The sequence below is a fragment of the Stomoxys calcitrans genome, chromosome 2 (assembly GCF_963082655.1).
Source record: "Stomoxys calcitrans chromosome 2, idStoCalc2.1, whole genome shotgun sequence".
Lineage (NCBI taxonomy): Eukaryota > Metazoa > Arthropoda > Insecta > Diptera > Muscidae > Stomoxys > Stomoxys calcitrans.
This window is the reverse complement of record NC_081553.1, coordinates 188,224,609-188,238,514: the sequence shown is the minus strand read 5'-3', so window position 1 is coordinate 188,238,514 and position 13,906 is coordinate 188,224,609. Positions and strand designations below refer to the sequence as shown.

At 38.6% G+C, this 13,906-nt stretch overlaps 1 protein-coding gene across 8 annotated transcripts in view; it reads right to left on the bottom strand.

Annotated features, from left to right (window-relative positions):
- LOC106086729 (low-density lipoprotein receptor) overlaps positions 1–13,906 on the bottom strand; it is a 922,896-nt gene that overhangs the window by 20,743 nt on the left and 888,247 nt on the right. For all 8 annotated transcript variants that reach the window (XM_059363916.1, XM_059363909.1, XM_059363908.1 and 5 more), the window contains one exon: positions 12,945–13,094. In XM_059363916.1, the coding sequence (XP_059219899.1) occupies positions 12,945–13,094 (150 nt within the window). The remainder of the gene's footprint in view (positions 1–12,944; positions 13,095–13,906) is intronic.

Below are 13,906 nucleotides of genomic sequence, written 5' to 3'. Positions count from 1 at the left end.
CTAGCAAAGCATACGACGAAGTTACGGAGAAAACCAAAAAGAAAAAACAAGAGGAACTATTGGCGGCACATCCGCCAAATTTAATAAAAGATACGTTCAAAACAGCATTGTTAAAAACACAACCAAAAAATGTTGGACGAATTGTCGATGTTTTACCATTAGCATCTCCGAAAAGGGTAAAGAGAATGGTAGAAAGTATTCCAACTCCAAAATCGACTACAGAATTCACGGAGGAAGATGCACTGGCCCTGATTTTGAACCTAGGCCTCTCAAGAAACAAATACTCAACAATGAGGAAGGCTCTTCGTGAAAAAGGATGGGGTTGTTTACCCTCAAAACATAAATTGTACAACACCAGGACGAAAATGGTGCCATCAAATATATACGTGGACGAATTAAAAGCAAGAGTGAAACTTGCTGATCTTGTTGAAAATACAGCTGTTAGAATTATTTCTAATTTTACTGAAGAACAGTTGAACACATGTAATAATTCCGAAGTGGTTTTGATCAGCAAATGGGGTTGTGATGGATCATCTGGATTTTCCGAATATAAGCAACAAACAGAAATAGATACCAACTTCGCATCAATTTTCATGGCATCATTAGTACCATTGAGAATGAGATTGTACAAGGACCAATCTTCATCATCGAAAGAAAATGCATTTCAAGATATATGGATAAATAGAACACCTGGGTCAAAATATTTATGTCGCCCAATTCGGTTTGAGTATACAAAGGAAGACCGGAACACAACACGATCTTTGGTGAACGAAATAAAGGAAGAAATTGCTGCATTACCCATGATTGTTATAAACCAATTGGGAAGAAATATAAAAGTTTCGTTTCAACTACAACTCACTATGATCGATGGAAAGGTGGCAAACGCATTAACTGGCGTTATGTCCAATTGGAGATGCAATATTTGTGGCAAGAAGAATGGGCAATTCGAGGACAAGTCTGATGAAAATTTAGTAAACGAAAATGCGCTCAATTTCGGTATTTCGCCCCTGCACTGTAGAATTCGATTCATGGAGTATTGTTTGCATTTATCGTATGACCTTAAATATCGGACTAGCCCTGGAAACCGCGATGTCTCTGCTAGAAACAACCAAGATCTTCACAAAATGAGGCAGGAAGAGAAGAATCGAATCCAGTTGGAGTTTAAACAAAAGGGACTTATAATAGATAAACCTCTTTACGGATACGGAAGCACAAATGATGGCAACTCGGCAAGGCGGTTTTTTGAGGACCCCGTATCGACATCTAAAATAACCGGTCTTGATGAACACTTGCTAAGACGATTCAAAGTGATTTTGGCTGTAATCAATAGCAAAAAGATGATAAATTCAACCAAATTTGAAGCTTATAGTAATGACACAAAAAACATTTTATCTGATTTATATTCGTGGAAAGCTTTAACACCGACAGTACATAAAGTCTTACATCATGGCAAGGAAATTGTGGAATACAACATACTTCCGTTAGGAGAACTTACAGAAGAAGCTCAGGAATCCCGTAATAGAGATGTTAAACAGTTCCGGCTTTTCAATACCCGAAAGAGCACCAAATTTAACCAAAATTATGATTTACTTCAATATTTATTGTTATCGTCTGATCCGGTACTATACAGCATCAGAACTAAATGGCTACCAAAAATATGTGACGATATAGATAAGGACGATCCCGATGCCATTCAAATTAAAGAGCTTTTAAATTTTGATACCTTAGATTATTTGGTAGAGAATAAAATCAAATAATACAAAACTAAAATGCTTTTTTATTTTGGGAGTAGCTAATATACATATAAACGCACGCCGATGCGAAGTGTTTTCGCTCTAAAACACATATTTTTATTCCAATTTTTTTAAACTTTGGCAGGAGACCTTTTTTTATTCTAACACATTTGTATTGTAAACCCTGGGCAAATCTATCAATGTTTTAGTGTAGGCCCCATATAAGGTTCCATTTCACAAATAGACATTTTTATATAGAGTTTAATGAAGTGTAAATGAATTTTAGAGTAGATAGAATCCGAGTTGAGAAATGTTTTATACATCGTTGGAAAGGTATGAAAATTTCCTTTACGATAAGGTATGTTGCGTAAATATGGCTATAGTGTGTCATGTGCAATTAGGACAACAAAAACAAAATTTGGGAAATTCGACTTTTTTGAAAAATTGACTTTTTTATTGCCGGTTCCATAAAATGGAATAGAATAGAGATATTTCCATGATTCTTTTTGTGTTTTGTAGAAGAAGTGTTACCAAATAAAAGTTTATTTAACATCTTTGCAATAAAATGTGACGTAATACTTGTTTTTTAGCAATGAATATAGCACTACTTGAAAATTGACTTTTTTCAGTATTTTGATCGCTACGATCTCATTTATGGCTAGGATATGGCGAGACATACCTTAAAATGTTGGAAACATTTTAAGCTTTCATTTAAGTTCAAAAAAAGCGAAAAAATCCCCGTGGAACTTTTTTTCCAGTGAGAAACTTTTGAAGTTTAGTAAAAAAATTGGCCATTTTGGTCTTAAGATAACGGTGTTGTTTGATATCGAAATTAGCCAAATTAGCACTTAAAACTTTTCTTAATACCTCGACTTTGTGAAAATGGAAAGAAATGATAATGCTTTGACGGCCAAAGTTTGCGAAAACTTAAAGGAAATGGGAGTATCTTTTTTGAAAAATTTTGCAATTTTTTGACAAAAAAAATATTTTTCATATTGAAAACGATGCCATTTTTAAACCGCCAAAGATATTCACGTGATTCCTTTTGTATTTTATGCACACATATGCTGGCATAATTTGTGTGAAGTATGAAGTTTATAGCTTTAAAATTGACGGAGTTATTTAAAAAACACTGAAAAAAACCAAGGCCAAATTTTCATATTTTAAAATTAAACAATTCATAACTCCTTAACAGTACACGATGGCATGGTACTTTATGCATAAGTTTTTTAGATCTTGTCAAGCTCTTTCTCTAGAGTCCTAAATCATGTAAATCGGTTGAGTAGATCAAAAGTTATGGCCCCCAGAAGCTTGGAGAAGTCAAAAGTGGTCAACTTTGACACCCTGTAGCTCACCCTGTATTAAAGATATGGACCAACAACAGCACTTTTCTGAAAGCCTATGTCCTCCTCTACAAATGTCTAGAACATTTTGTATGGCTAAAATCAACAGATAAAAAGTTGTAGACTTATTTCCAATTTTTTTGCCATTTGGCCCACTGTGTGTCGTCTGCATAGGCGAGTAGCATGTGTTCTTTTGTGATTAGTGTGCCATATCTATTCACATCTGCATCTCGTATAATCTTCTCCAGCAGGATATTAAAGAGATCACACGATAGGCTGTCTCCTTGTCTGAAACCTCGTTTAATATTAAATGGTTCGGAGAGATTCTTTCATATTCTTACTGTTGAGTTTTATATTCGTTATATTTGAGGTCTAGGGGTTATCAGAGCGGCTGAGGTTATCAAGACGCCGACTGAGTTCAAATCCCGGCATGAGCAACAGACAAATTTTTCAGCGGTGGTTATCCCTTTACTAATGTTGGATACATTTGTGAGGTATCCTGCCATGTGTCAACTTCTCTATCAAGTGGTGCCGTCATGCAGCTCGTCGTTCGAACTTAATTATTGAACTTAAACTTAAATCGGACTGCACCCATTGATATGAGAGAATTATCCCCCGTTCCTTAATGGAATGTTCATGGGAAATTTACTTAGTAGTTAGTTATGGTTGAGGTCTGGCGTCGGGACATGAAAGGCGTTGAAAACTACACCGGGGGGAGGTTTGGAGGCGATTCTGAATATTCAACCTGTTGAGGTCTATATTCAGGGTTGCGCTGCTTAGGTGGCTCTTAGCTTGAGGTAACTTGGCGTGCTGAAATAAGGACGTCGCTACCTCTGCTGGATGACATGAATACAAGGGGTAGGCCGAGAAGCTTTTCAGACTAGTTGTTGCAGAGACATATTTGAGAGAGGTTGTTCACGATTCGCTTTACCGGAAAGGAGGATTGGGAGGTGGTTGCTGTGTTTGAGTAAGATGAGTCCTCGGTCTTCACTGCCAGCTCCAGGATGGAATTAGGGATGGTATTGAGGGTTAACTCAGAGTCATCTTTATGTCAGTTAGATTAGGTATATGAATCTGCTTCATGCCACTATGGACAATCTCCTTCACTACCTCTGCTCTGGATGACATGAATACAAGGGTTAGGCCGAGAAGGGTTTCAGACTAACTGTCGCAGAGACAAAATCGAGAGAGGTTGTTCACGATTCGCTTTCCCAGAAAGGAGGAGTGGGAGGTGGTTGCCGTGTTTGAGCTGGATGAGACTTCGGTCTTCACTGATTGCTCCAGAATGGAATCAAGGATGGGATTGGGGGTCAATTCAGAGTCATTGGATGTCCGTAAGGTTAGGTGCGTATATGAATCTGCCCCATGCCCCTTTGGATAAACTCCTTCTCCCCCAGACTGTTCGTGACTTAACCTTCCTCTTTGTTATTGGCCTTATTGCCAGTTTACTGTCCCTAAAGATGTTTACACTTTCCGTCCTCACGCTTTCCGTGATCGCCCGGATCTCCGCCTGCAGGACCATATTATAGTCAGGCAGTCTAAAACAGATTTCAGTCCCTGGGTTCTCAATGTAGACCACTGGCCCACATGAAACATGATATCCCAGATGGCAATGCTAGGGTTCCGTCAATCCAAGACTGTGACGATAGCAGTAGTGCCTCGCACTAGACCTCAAGAGTCGTCTCAGGTATCCGATCGTAAACTTCTTCCATTCCTTATAGGTTCCCTATCGTCGCCACGCGGTGGTATGACCGTCATATCACGCAGTGGTATGACCTGCTCCTATCCTCTATACATTCTCCCATCGCTCAGTTGTTGTAAGTCGCAACAAAACGCCACGTGCATAATTTTAGCCAACTCGAATAAGAACTGAGCTTTCTAGAGGCTCAAGAAGTAATATCGGGAGAACTGTGTATATGGGAGCTGTATCTGGTTGTAGACCAATTTTATCTACACCTGGCTGAGTCGTTGGAAGTCGCAACAAAACGCCACGTGCAAAATTTTACACAAATCGGATAAGAACTGAGCTTTCTAGAGGATCAAGGAGTCATATAGGGAGATCGGCATGAACCGATTTTGCCCATTTACAATCCTAACCAAAATAAGGATTGTGCAAAATTGCAAGCAGTCACACGGACTGACGGACAGACTGTTGGGATGGACGGACATGGCGGCATCGATTTAGATTTTCAAGACCATCAAGAATATATCTACTTTGATGGGTTTCAGGTCGATATTTCGATGAGTTACAAACGGAAGGACGAAATAAGTACACCCCCATCCCATGGTGGACGGTATAAAATTAACTTCGAAAAAGAATATCTAAGTCAGGACTTATGTGCTACTAACAAAAACTATAATTGTTTTTCCGTGCCACAATTGGACATAAGGGCAATAACAGCCAGGACGGTAAGGTTACAAACACTTTTGCAGTGTAAGAAGGAGATTAACGCCTTCTCGGAGGATGGCAAAATTCGCATCGTTTGGGTGCCGGGCCATAACGCAGTAAGAGGGAAATGAAAGGGCAGACGATTTGGCGGTGAAGGCCAGAGGACTGCCGTCAATAAACTTGGCTAACTTGAAGTCTTTCGCGTCGACTCAGTCCGAGTTAAGGGAGTGGGCAACGAATGCGCATGCAACATTGTGGAACAGCGAAACGGTCGGTAGGACGGCGAAAATCCTATGGGGGGATCCGGATCGTTAGAAGACGAGGCTATTACTGAAAGGAAGCAAGAAGTAGGTCAGTATAGCTATTGGTATCATAACGGGACACTTAGGACTACGAGCTCACTTATGTAAAATCGGTGCGGCAAGTGATAGCATGTGTAGGGCATGCGGGGAAGATGATGAGACGTTGGAGCATTTCCTTTGTCATTGGCCGGCTTTCGTGTCCAACAGATACCGGTACTGAGGTGTGAACCAACTTAGGGGAGTGGTATTGAAAATAATTAAGGATTTTGTAAGTAGCACGGAATTTCTAACTTAAAATTTTCTTTTTAGAGGTTACATTATAGTTTTTAGAGCGCACAACAAGCCGATTACTGGCTTAGGTGTATGTCCATAGTGTCATGAGCGGAATAATATCTGCACCCTCTTTTCAACCTAACCTAACCTAGTACCTAGCCTCGGTGGTGTAGAGTATTATACAGTAAGCGTTGTCCGACTTTTGCCTTTCCTTTCGAGTTTTGATATCTTTTTATCTTCCTGTCTCTGCTTCGGATCGTAGCAGGGGGCTCGCCTCCGATTGAACTTACCCTTAGGGGTGCACTACCCATTCAATATAAACTTAAACCGTTACATTTATACAGATGGATCAGTAGAAGGATACCTCAAATATTGACTAATCCCGCAAGCGAATGAAGGACCTTCACAGCGACAATATTCACAAGGCTAATGGCTGAGCCTTTACCGTCCAATGAGAAACCGGAATGTTCACGTCTTGATAGACGTAGGATGGTCTAATCTCTTTCTGGACAATAACGGTGACAATTTTTGATTTAGGCTTCAAAGGTTGAACAATTGGACAGTTTAAAATTTATTTTAACAAATTTTTAAATATAGCTATTCTCATTGCTTGAATAACATATTAAAACTAAAATAATGCCATTTGGCAACTTTTAATCATAGTCCCTTTCATTTATGGTTTATAGAAAATACCTTTAAGCCCTTCCATTCCGAAAGCCATGCGGTAAGTTAGTTATTATGCAAAACCATTAATGTATCAATCAGGCTTTATATCTTCCCCCGCCCCCCACCCACCTTTCCAACTCACACACTAGCTAAGGTGTGGTTTTTTCCTCGCTCGCTTTCAAATGAAAATTATTGGCGTAATCCCCATGGGTTTGCTCATCAATTGAACAAATTCAAATAAATCGGATTAGAGTGTATTGTGTAGAGCATACCTGCCAGCCATTTGATTTATGCTTGCAATTGATTATTGAATTCTCATAAATAAATATTTAAACACATATAACTGTATCAAATATAAATAAATAACCAAAAAGCAGCAAATTATAGTTGGTGTTGTTGACATTAATACCAGCAAATGCATGATGGTTGATAAGAGATATTCATTATTTTGTATGTAGATGTTGGCATATGTAATTGAAATGTTTGTATGTATTGTAGGTGGTGTTGTTCTGTAGTTCTGTTTTAGTTATAATGCATGTCAATGTCTGTTGTTGTTAATGATATCATAAATTTAAGGAACCTTATGTGTGATGTCGTTTGTTCAGTGTTGTTTTTTTTTTGTTACTGTTATTGTTGTGGAAAGTTTATTATAACTTATGCATCTAATAGACTTAATTAAATTTGTCTTACTCGTATGTGTTACATTAATTAACTTAACTTAAATATTTAAACATTTACTACGTATTTCAATTTGGAGATGTGTTAATGGGTTTTATTTGTAAATGCTAGTTAGGAGTGAGGAATGTGAGGGTGCTTTGTTTCCCTTATTTTGGCAAAATGTATCTTAAAGTAAAGCTAAGTTCTTGTTTAATACTGATATCGGTGTTTTATAAAATATAACTACAGATTTGATGCTAGGTGGATAAGCTTTTATAAAATTTTGAAAAATTTTTGAAATGATTTCGAATTGAAACTCAAATCTTTTGGGAATAAGTGTTAAAGAAATCGCTTTGAGTCATGCATGACTTGTATATAGAAGACCATAATTGAACTAAATATTATTAAAATTTCAGCAAAATCGGCTAGAAATGTGGCCGCCCAGATGCTTAAGAGTTTAAATCGTGATAACGATTTATATGGGGCTACATCGATTTTTGGCCACTGTAACGCAGGGGTAGTGATTGTTAGTCAGGTTGTTAGTTAAGTACAAATCTGACAGCAAATTTTGGAGCGAAATATTTGAGGGACATTACCAAAAAACCTCTAAACAGACAAATCGGGACAATATGGGACACAGATTAAAGCAATTTCAGATCTATGAACAAAACTTATGTAGAAATTTTGCACCAAATGCCAAGGGGCTACCCCACCTTCAAAACCCCCAGAGCGGGGGTTAAGTGGTGACATGGGCTCGCCCATGCCCAGGTCACTTAAAACTTACTCATAGGTTAGGTTGAAAAGAGGGTATTTTAGGGTATTAGAGGGTATATTAATCCGCCCCATGCCACTATGGGCATACACCTAAGCCAGTAATCGGCTTGTTGTGCGCTCCAAACACTATAAAGTAACCTCTAAAAAGAAAATTTTAAGTTAGAAATTCCGTGCTACTTACAAAATCCTTAAAAGGTTTTCAATACCACTCCCCTAAGTTGGTTCATGTCTGATATTGTATCTCCACCTAAATACCGGTATCTGTTGGACGCGCAAGCCGGGCAATGACAAAGGAAATGCTCCAATGTCTCATCATCTTCCCCGCATTCCCTACACATGCTATCACTTGCCGCACCGGTTTTACATAAGTAGTCCTATGTGTCCCGTTATGATACCAATAGCTATACTGATCTCTCTCTTATCTCCTTTCAGTAATAGCCTCGTCTTCTCACGAATTGGATCCCCCCCATAGGATTTTCGCCGTCCTACCGACCGTTTCGCTGTTCCACAATGTTGCATGCGCATTCGTCGCCCACTCCCTTAACTCGGACTGCGTCGACCCGAAAAGCTTCGGGTAAACCAAGTTTATTGACGGCAGTCCTCTGGCCTTCACCGCCAAATCGTCTGCCCTTTCATTTTCCTCTTACTCCGTTATGGCCCGGCACCCAAAATATGCGGATTTAGTCAGTTAGGAGTTTAGTTGGTGCCCTTACCGACCTGGTCATTATAGCCATGGTGGCCATTTTACTGTCCAAGAAAACACCTTCTGCCAAATTTTGTAAGGATCGGACTAAAATTGTGCCTTCTACAGCCTTAAAAGGCCTTATCGGGTGACAGATATATATGGGAGCTATATCTAAATCTGAACCGATTTCAATGAAATTTTGCGCATTTATTAAGGCGTCCAAAACAACACCTTGTGCCAAATTTTGTAAGGATCTGAAAAACATTGTGCATTCTACAGCCTTAAAAGGCCTTATCGGATGAAATATATATATGGGAGCTATATCCAAATCTGGATCAATCTGGGCCAAATTGACGAAGGATGTCGAAGGGCCTAACGCAACTCACTGTCCCAAATTTCAGCAAAATCAGATAATAAATGTGGCTTTTATGGGCGTCGACCCGAAAGGCTTCGGGTTAACCATGTTTATTGAAGACAGTCCTCTGGCCTTCATCGCCAAATCGTCTGCCCTTTCATTTCCCCTTACTCCATTATGGCCCGGAACCCAAACGATGGGGATTTTGTCATCCTCAGGGAAGGCGTTAATCTCCTTCTTACACTGCAAGACTGTTCGCCATTCTACTGTCCGTAAAGGTGTTCACAAAGGTGTTCGCCCGGATCTCCGCCTGCAGGATCGTTTAATGGTTAGGCAGTCGAAAACAGATCTCAGTCAGTGGGTCCACTTTGTCCGCTTGCTTTGACCCATGTGTATAGCATGACTTCCCAGTTGGCAATACCAGAGTTCCGTAAATCCAAGACTGTACCGATGACAGTAGTGCCTCGCACTCGACTTCAAGGTTCATCTCAGGTATCCGATCGGAAACCTCTTCCCTTCCTTCCAGGTTTCCTATCGTCGCCCCGATTATACCGCGATGGTATGAGCTGCTCCCATCCTCAATCCATTCTCTCATCGCCTTAAATCTCAAAGCCACACATATATATGAGAGCTATATCTAAATCTGAATCGATTCAGATGAAATTTTGTACATATATTGGGACGTCACAAAAAGCACATCGTGCCAAATTTGGTAAAGATCGGACTAAAATTGTGCCTTCTACACCAATAATAGGTCATATCGGATGAAAGATATATATGGGAGCTATATCTACATCTGAACCGATTTAGATGAAATGTTGCACATGTATATTAAGACGTCACACGAAACATCTCATGCTAAATTTGGTAAAGATGGGACCTAAATTGTGGCTCCCACAGCTTCAAAAAGGGCATATCGGATGACAGATATATATGGGAGCTATATATAAATCTGATCCGATTCTGATGAAATTTCGCAAATATATTAGGACGTTAAAAAATGCACTTCGTGCCAAATTTGGTAAAAATCGGTCCGAAATTGTGGCTCCTACAGCTTCAAAAGGGCATATCGGGTGAAAGATATATATGAGACCTATATCTAAATCTGAACCGACTTTAATGACATTTTGCGCACTTATTAAGACGTCCAAAACAACACCTTGTGCCAAATTTTGTAAGGATCGGACTAAGATTGTGGCTCCTACAGCTTTATAAGGGCATATCGGTTGAAAGATATATATTGGGGCTATATCTAAATCTGGACCGATTTTTTTCAAAATCAATAGCGTTCGTTCTTGGACCAAAAAAGAGACTTTGTGAAAATGGGACAACAAATGCGACGTGTACCTTGATTACCAGAATACATGGACAGACAGACAGGCGGACAGACGGACATAGCTGAATCGAATCAGGAAGTGATTCTAAGCCGATCCGTATACTTATCAATGGGTCTAGCTCTTCTCCTTCTTAGCGTTGCAAACGAATGCACAAATCTATAATACTCTGTACCACAGTGGTGGTGCAGGGTATAAAAATTCTATAAGACTCCTTTAGGTTCGATGTTCGTGGGCAATTTTGTAATTTTTTTTATACCCACCACCGAAGGGTGGGTATAACACATCAAAATATCCATTTCCGCCCCTATAAAGTACTCATATTCTTGAGCAGCGTAAAAATCTAAGACGATCTAGCCATGTCCATCCGTCCGTCTGTCCGTCTGTCTGACCGTCCGTACGTTCGTCCGTCCGTCCGTCTGTCCATCCGTTCGTCCGTTCGTCCGTCCGTCCGTCTGTCCGTCCGTCTGTCCGTCCGTCTGTCCGTCCGTCTGTCCGTCCGTCTGTCCATCTGTCTGTTGAAATCACGCTACAGTCTATAAAATAGAGATATTGAGCTTAAACTTGGCGCAGATTCTTTTTTTGTTCATAAGCAGGTTAAGTTTGAAGATGGGCTATATCGGACTATATCTTGATATAGCTGTCATGTAGACCGATCTCTCCATTTAAGGCTTTGGGCCCATAAAAGGCCATTTATTGTCCGATGTCGCCGCCATCGGCCGATGTGTTAATTTGGCTGAGATAGTCCAGATTTGGATATAGCTACCATATAGACCGATCTCTCGATTAAAGGTTTTGGGCCCATAAAAGGCGCATTTATTATCCGATGTCGCCGAAATTTGGGACATTGAGTTAAGTTAAGCCCCTTGACATACTTCTGCAATATGGCACAGATTGGTCTAGATTTGGATATAGCTGCCATATAGACCGATCTACCGATTTAGGGTCGTAGGGCCATAAATGCCACATTTATTGTCCAATTTTGATGAAATTTGGGATAGTGAGTCGTGTTGGGCCATTCGACATCCTTCTTCAATTTCACTCAGATCGGTCCAGATTTGCATATAGCTGCCATATAGACCGATCTCACGATTTAATGTTTTGGGCCCATAAAAGGCGCATTTATTGTCCCATGTTGCCGAAATTTGGTACAGAGAGTTAAGTTAAGCCCCCTCCACATAGTTCTGTAATTTGGTCTAGATCGATCAAGATTTGCATATAGCTGCCATATAGACCGATATCTCGATTTAAAGTCTTGGGCCCAAAAGAGGCTTTAGACATCCATGTTGTATATGGTTCAGATCGGTTTATTTTTAGATATAGCTACTAAAGAGACCAATATTTTGTTATACACAATTAAACTATGACTTGCACTTATTAGGATTTGGTCCAAATCGGATCATATTTCGATATAACTGCTATGGGACATAAGGTATGCAATTTTACCGGATTTTGATGAAAGACGGTTTGCATATATAGCCGAGGTGGTGGTTAACGCCTTTTTACTTGTTTTTCTAAAATATAAAAGCTTTTCTCCACCTTGCATTCTTAAAACTAATCAAGTAAGGTTTTTGTTTTTAGTAACTATATATTCGTAAACTATATAATACATATTTTTTCTCTTTATCTACCAATACTTATATGCTAAGCTAGCCTATAAACTTATAGCAAAGGGAAATAATTTCTGTTTTAGTATTTGGTTTTCTAAAAAATAAAAGAATATTAATTAAACACTTATCAAAAACTTTATACTGGGGAAAATTATTATTATAAATTTATTTTCTTTTTTCATAAAAACTTTGATAACTTTACTAATTGGTTTCACGTTTGGTTTCTTTTCTTTCGTTTTTTTTTCAAAAAAATGATATATATGATGCTTTCAGATTTTTTTTTTAATATATAAATTTCTTTCTTAATACTGCGCAAACAGTCTTCTTTGGGAGCAATGCAGCTAAAAATTTTTGGAGAGAGAGAGAGAATGGAAGAGAGAGAGAGAGAAATAGAAAACGGGAAGAGAATGCAGAAGAAAACACCAAAATGAAAAAATACAATACAACACGGTAAGGTAAGGTGGTCCAAAAATGTGTCTTTTCCAGGGGGGGAGTGGGTCACTAAGGTGGGGTCTTGATATCAAAATTTTTATTTCTATATTTTTAAGGGTTTCTACAGCTAATATTTCCAAATGTTAGCCTAAAGGAATGTTAATTTCCAAAGAAATTATGTATATATACAATAATTAGCTAGGTTTTAAGTTTTATTTTTTTTTTTAAGTTTGTTAGTATTTTTTTAATATATATATATAATATTTATTACAACTACTCTGGTCTATGTTTTGTTATATTTTCGGTTTTTTTGTCTATTTATATCTATTTAGTTTAGAGAACTTATCTAAAATTTCATATAATTAAAATCATTTAAAATGTACGGGCTTACCTCTTCATCAACCGTACTGGGGTACATGCGCACAGGCGGATTTTTCTCCAAGCTAAAATGATCCTCGGTGGTTTTGCGATAGACAGGATTCTCGAAATTCATGGAATTAATGGAACGCTTACTGCAGTAACGGTAACCGGAATACAGGAGCTGCAAAAAATAAGAGAAGAAGAAAAAAAAAAAAAAATTATAAAAATGCCAATAAATTCGTAATTATACCCTACACCACCACTGTGGTACAGGGTATAATAACTTTTGTGAATTTTATGCAACGCTAAGAAGGAGAAGAGCTAGACCTAGGTATGCAAAATAAAAGTCTGACTAGATTTCAACATAGGTTCCATATATTGCGAGTAGTACGTACTCTCGGTGGTCTGATTTTTGCCTCTCCTTACTGGTTTTTCCAACATCTTTTAGCTCGAGATCATATTCAATGTTTTCTATTCAAAGAATAGCGAAGCAATGAATTTATAAAAGTTGAGCCAGTGTGTGTCATTATTCAAAACACTTTGACTGGCTTGGTGGATCATGATTTCTGATACACCATGATGTTGATGACGAATCATGATCCAACAAGCCAGTCAAAGTGTTTTGAATAATAACACACACTGGCTGAAAATAAAAGTCTGACTAGATTTCAACATAGGTTCCATATATTGAGAGTAGTACGTACTCTCGGTGGTGTAGGGTATAATTTAGTCGGCTCCGCCCGACTTTTGCCTCCCCTTACTGGTTTTTCTAACATCTTCTAGCTCGAGATCATGTTCAATTCTTTCTATTCTAAGAATAGCATAGCAATGAATTTGTACAAGTTGAGCCAATGTGTGTCATTATTCAAAACACTTTGACTGGCTTGGTGGATCATGATTTCTGATACACCATGATGTTGATGACGAATCATGATCCAACAAGCCAGTCAAAGTGTTTTGAATAATAACACACACTGGCTGAAAATAAAAGTC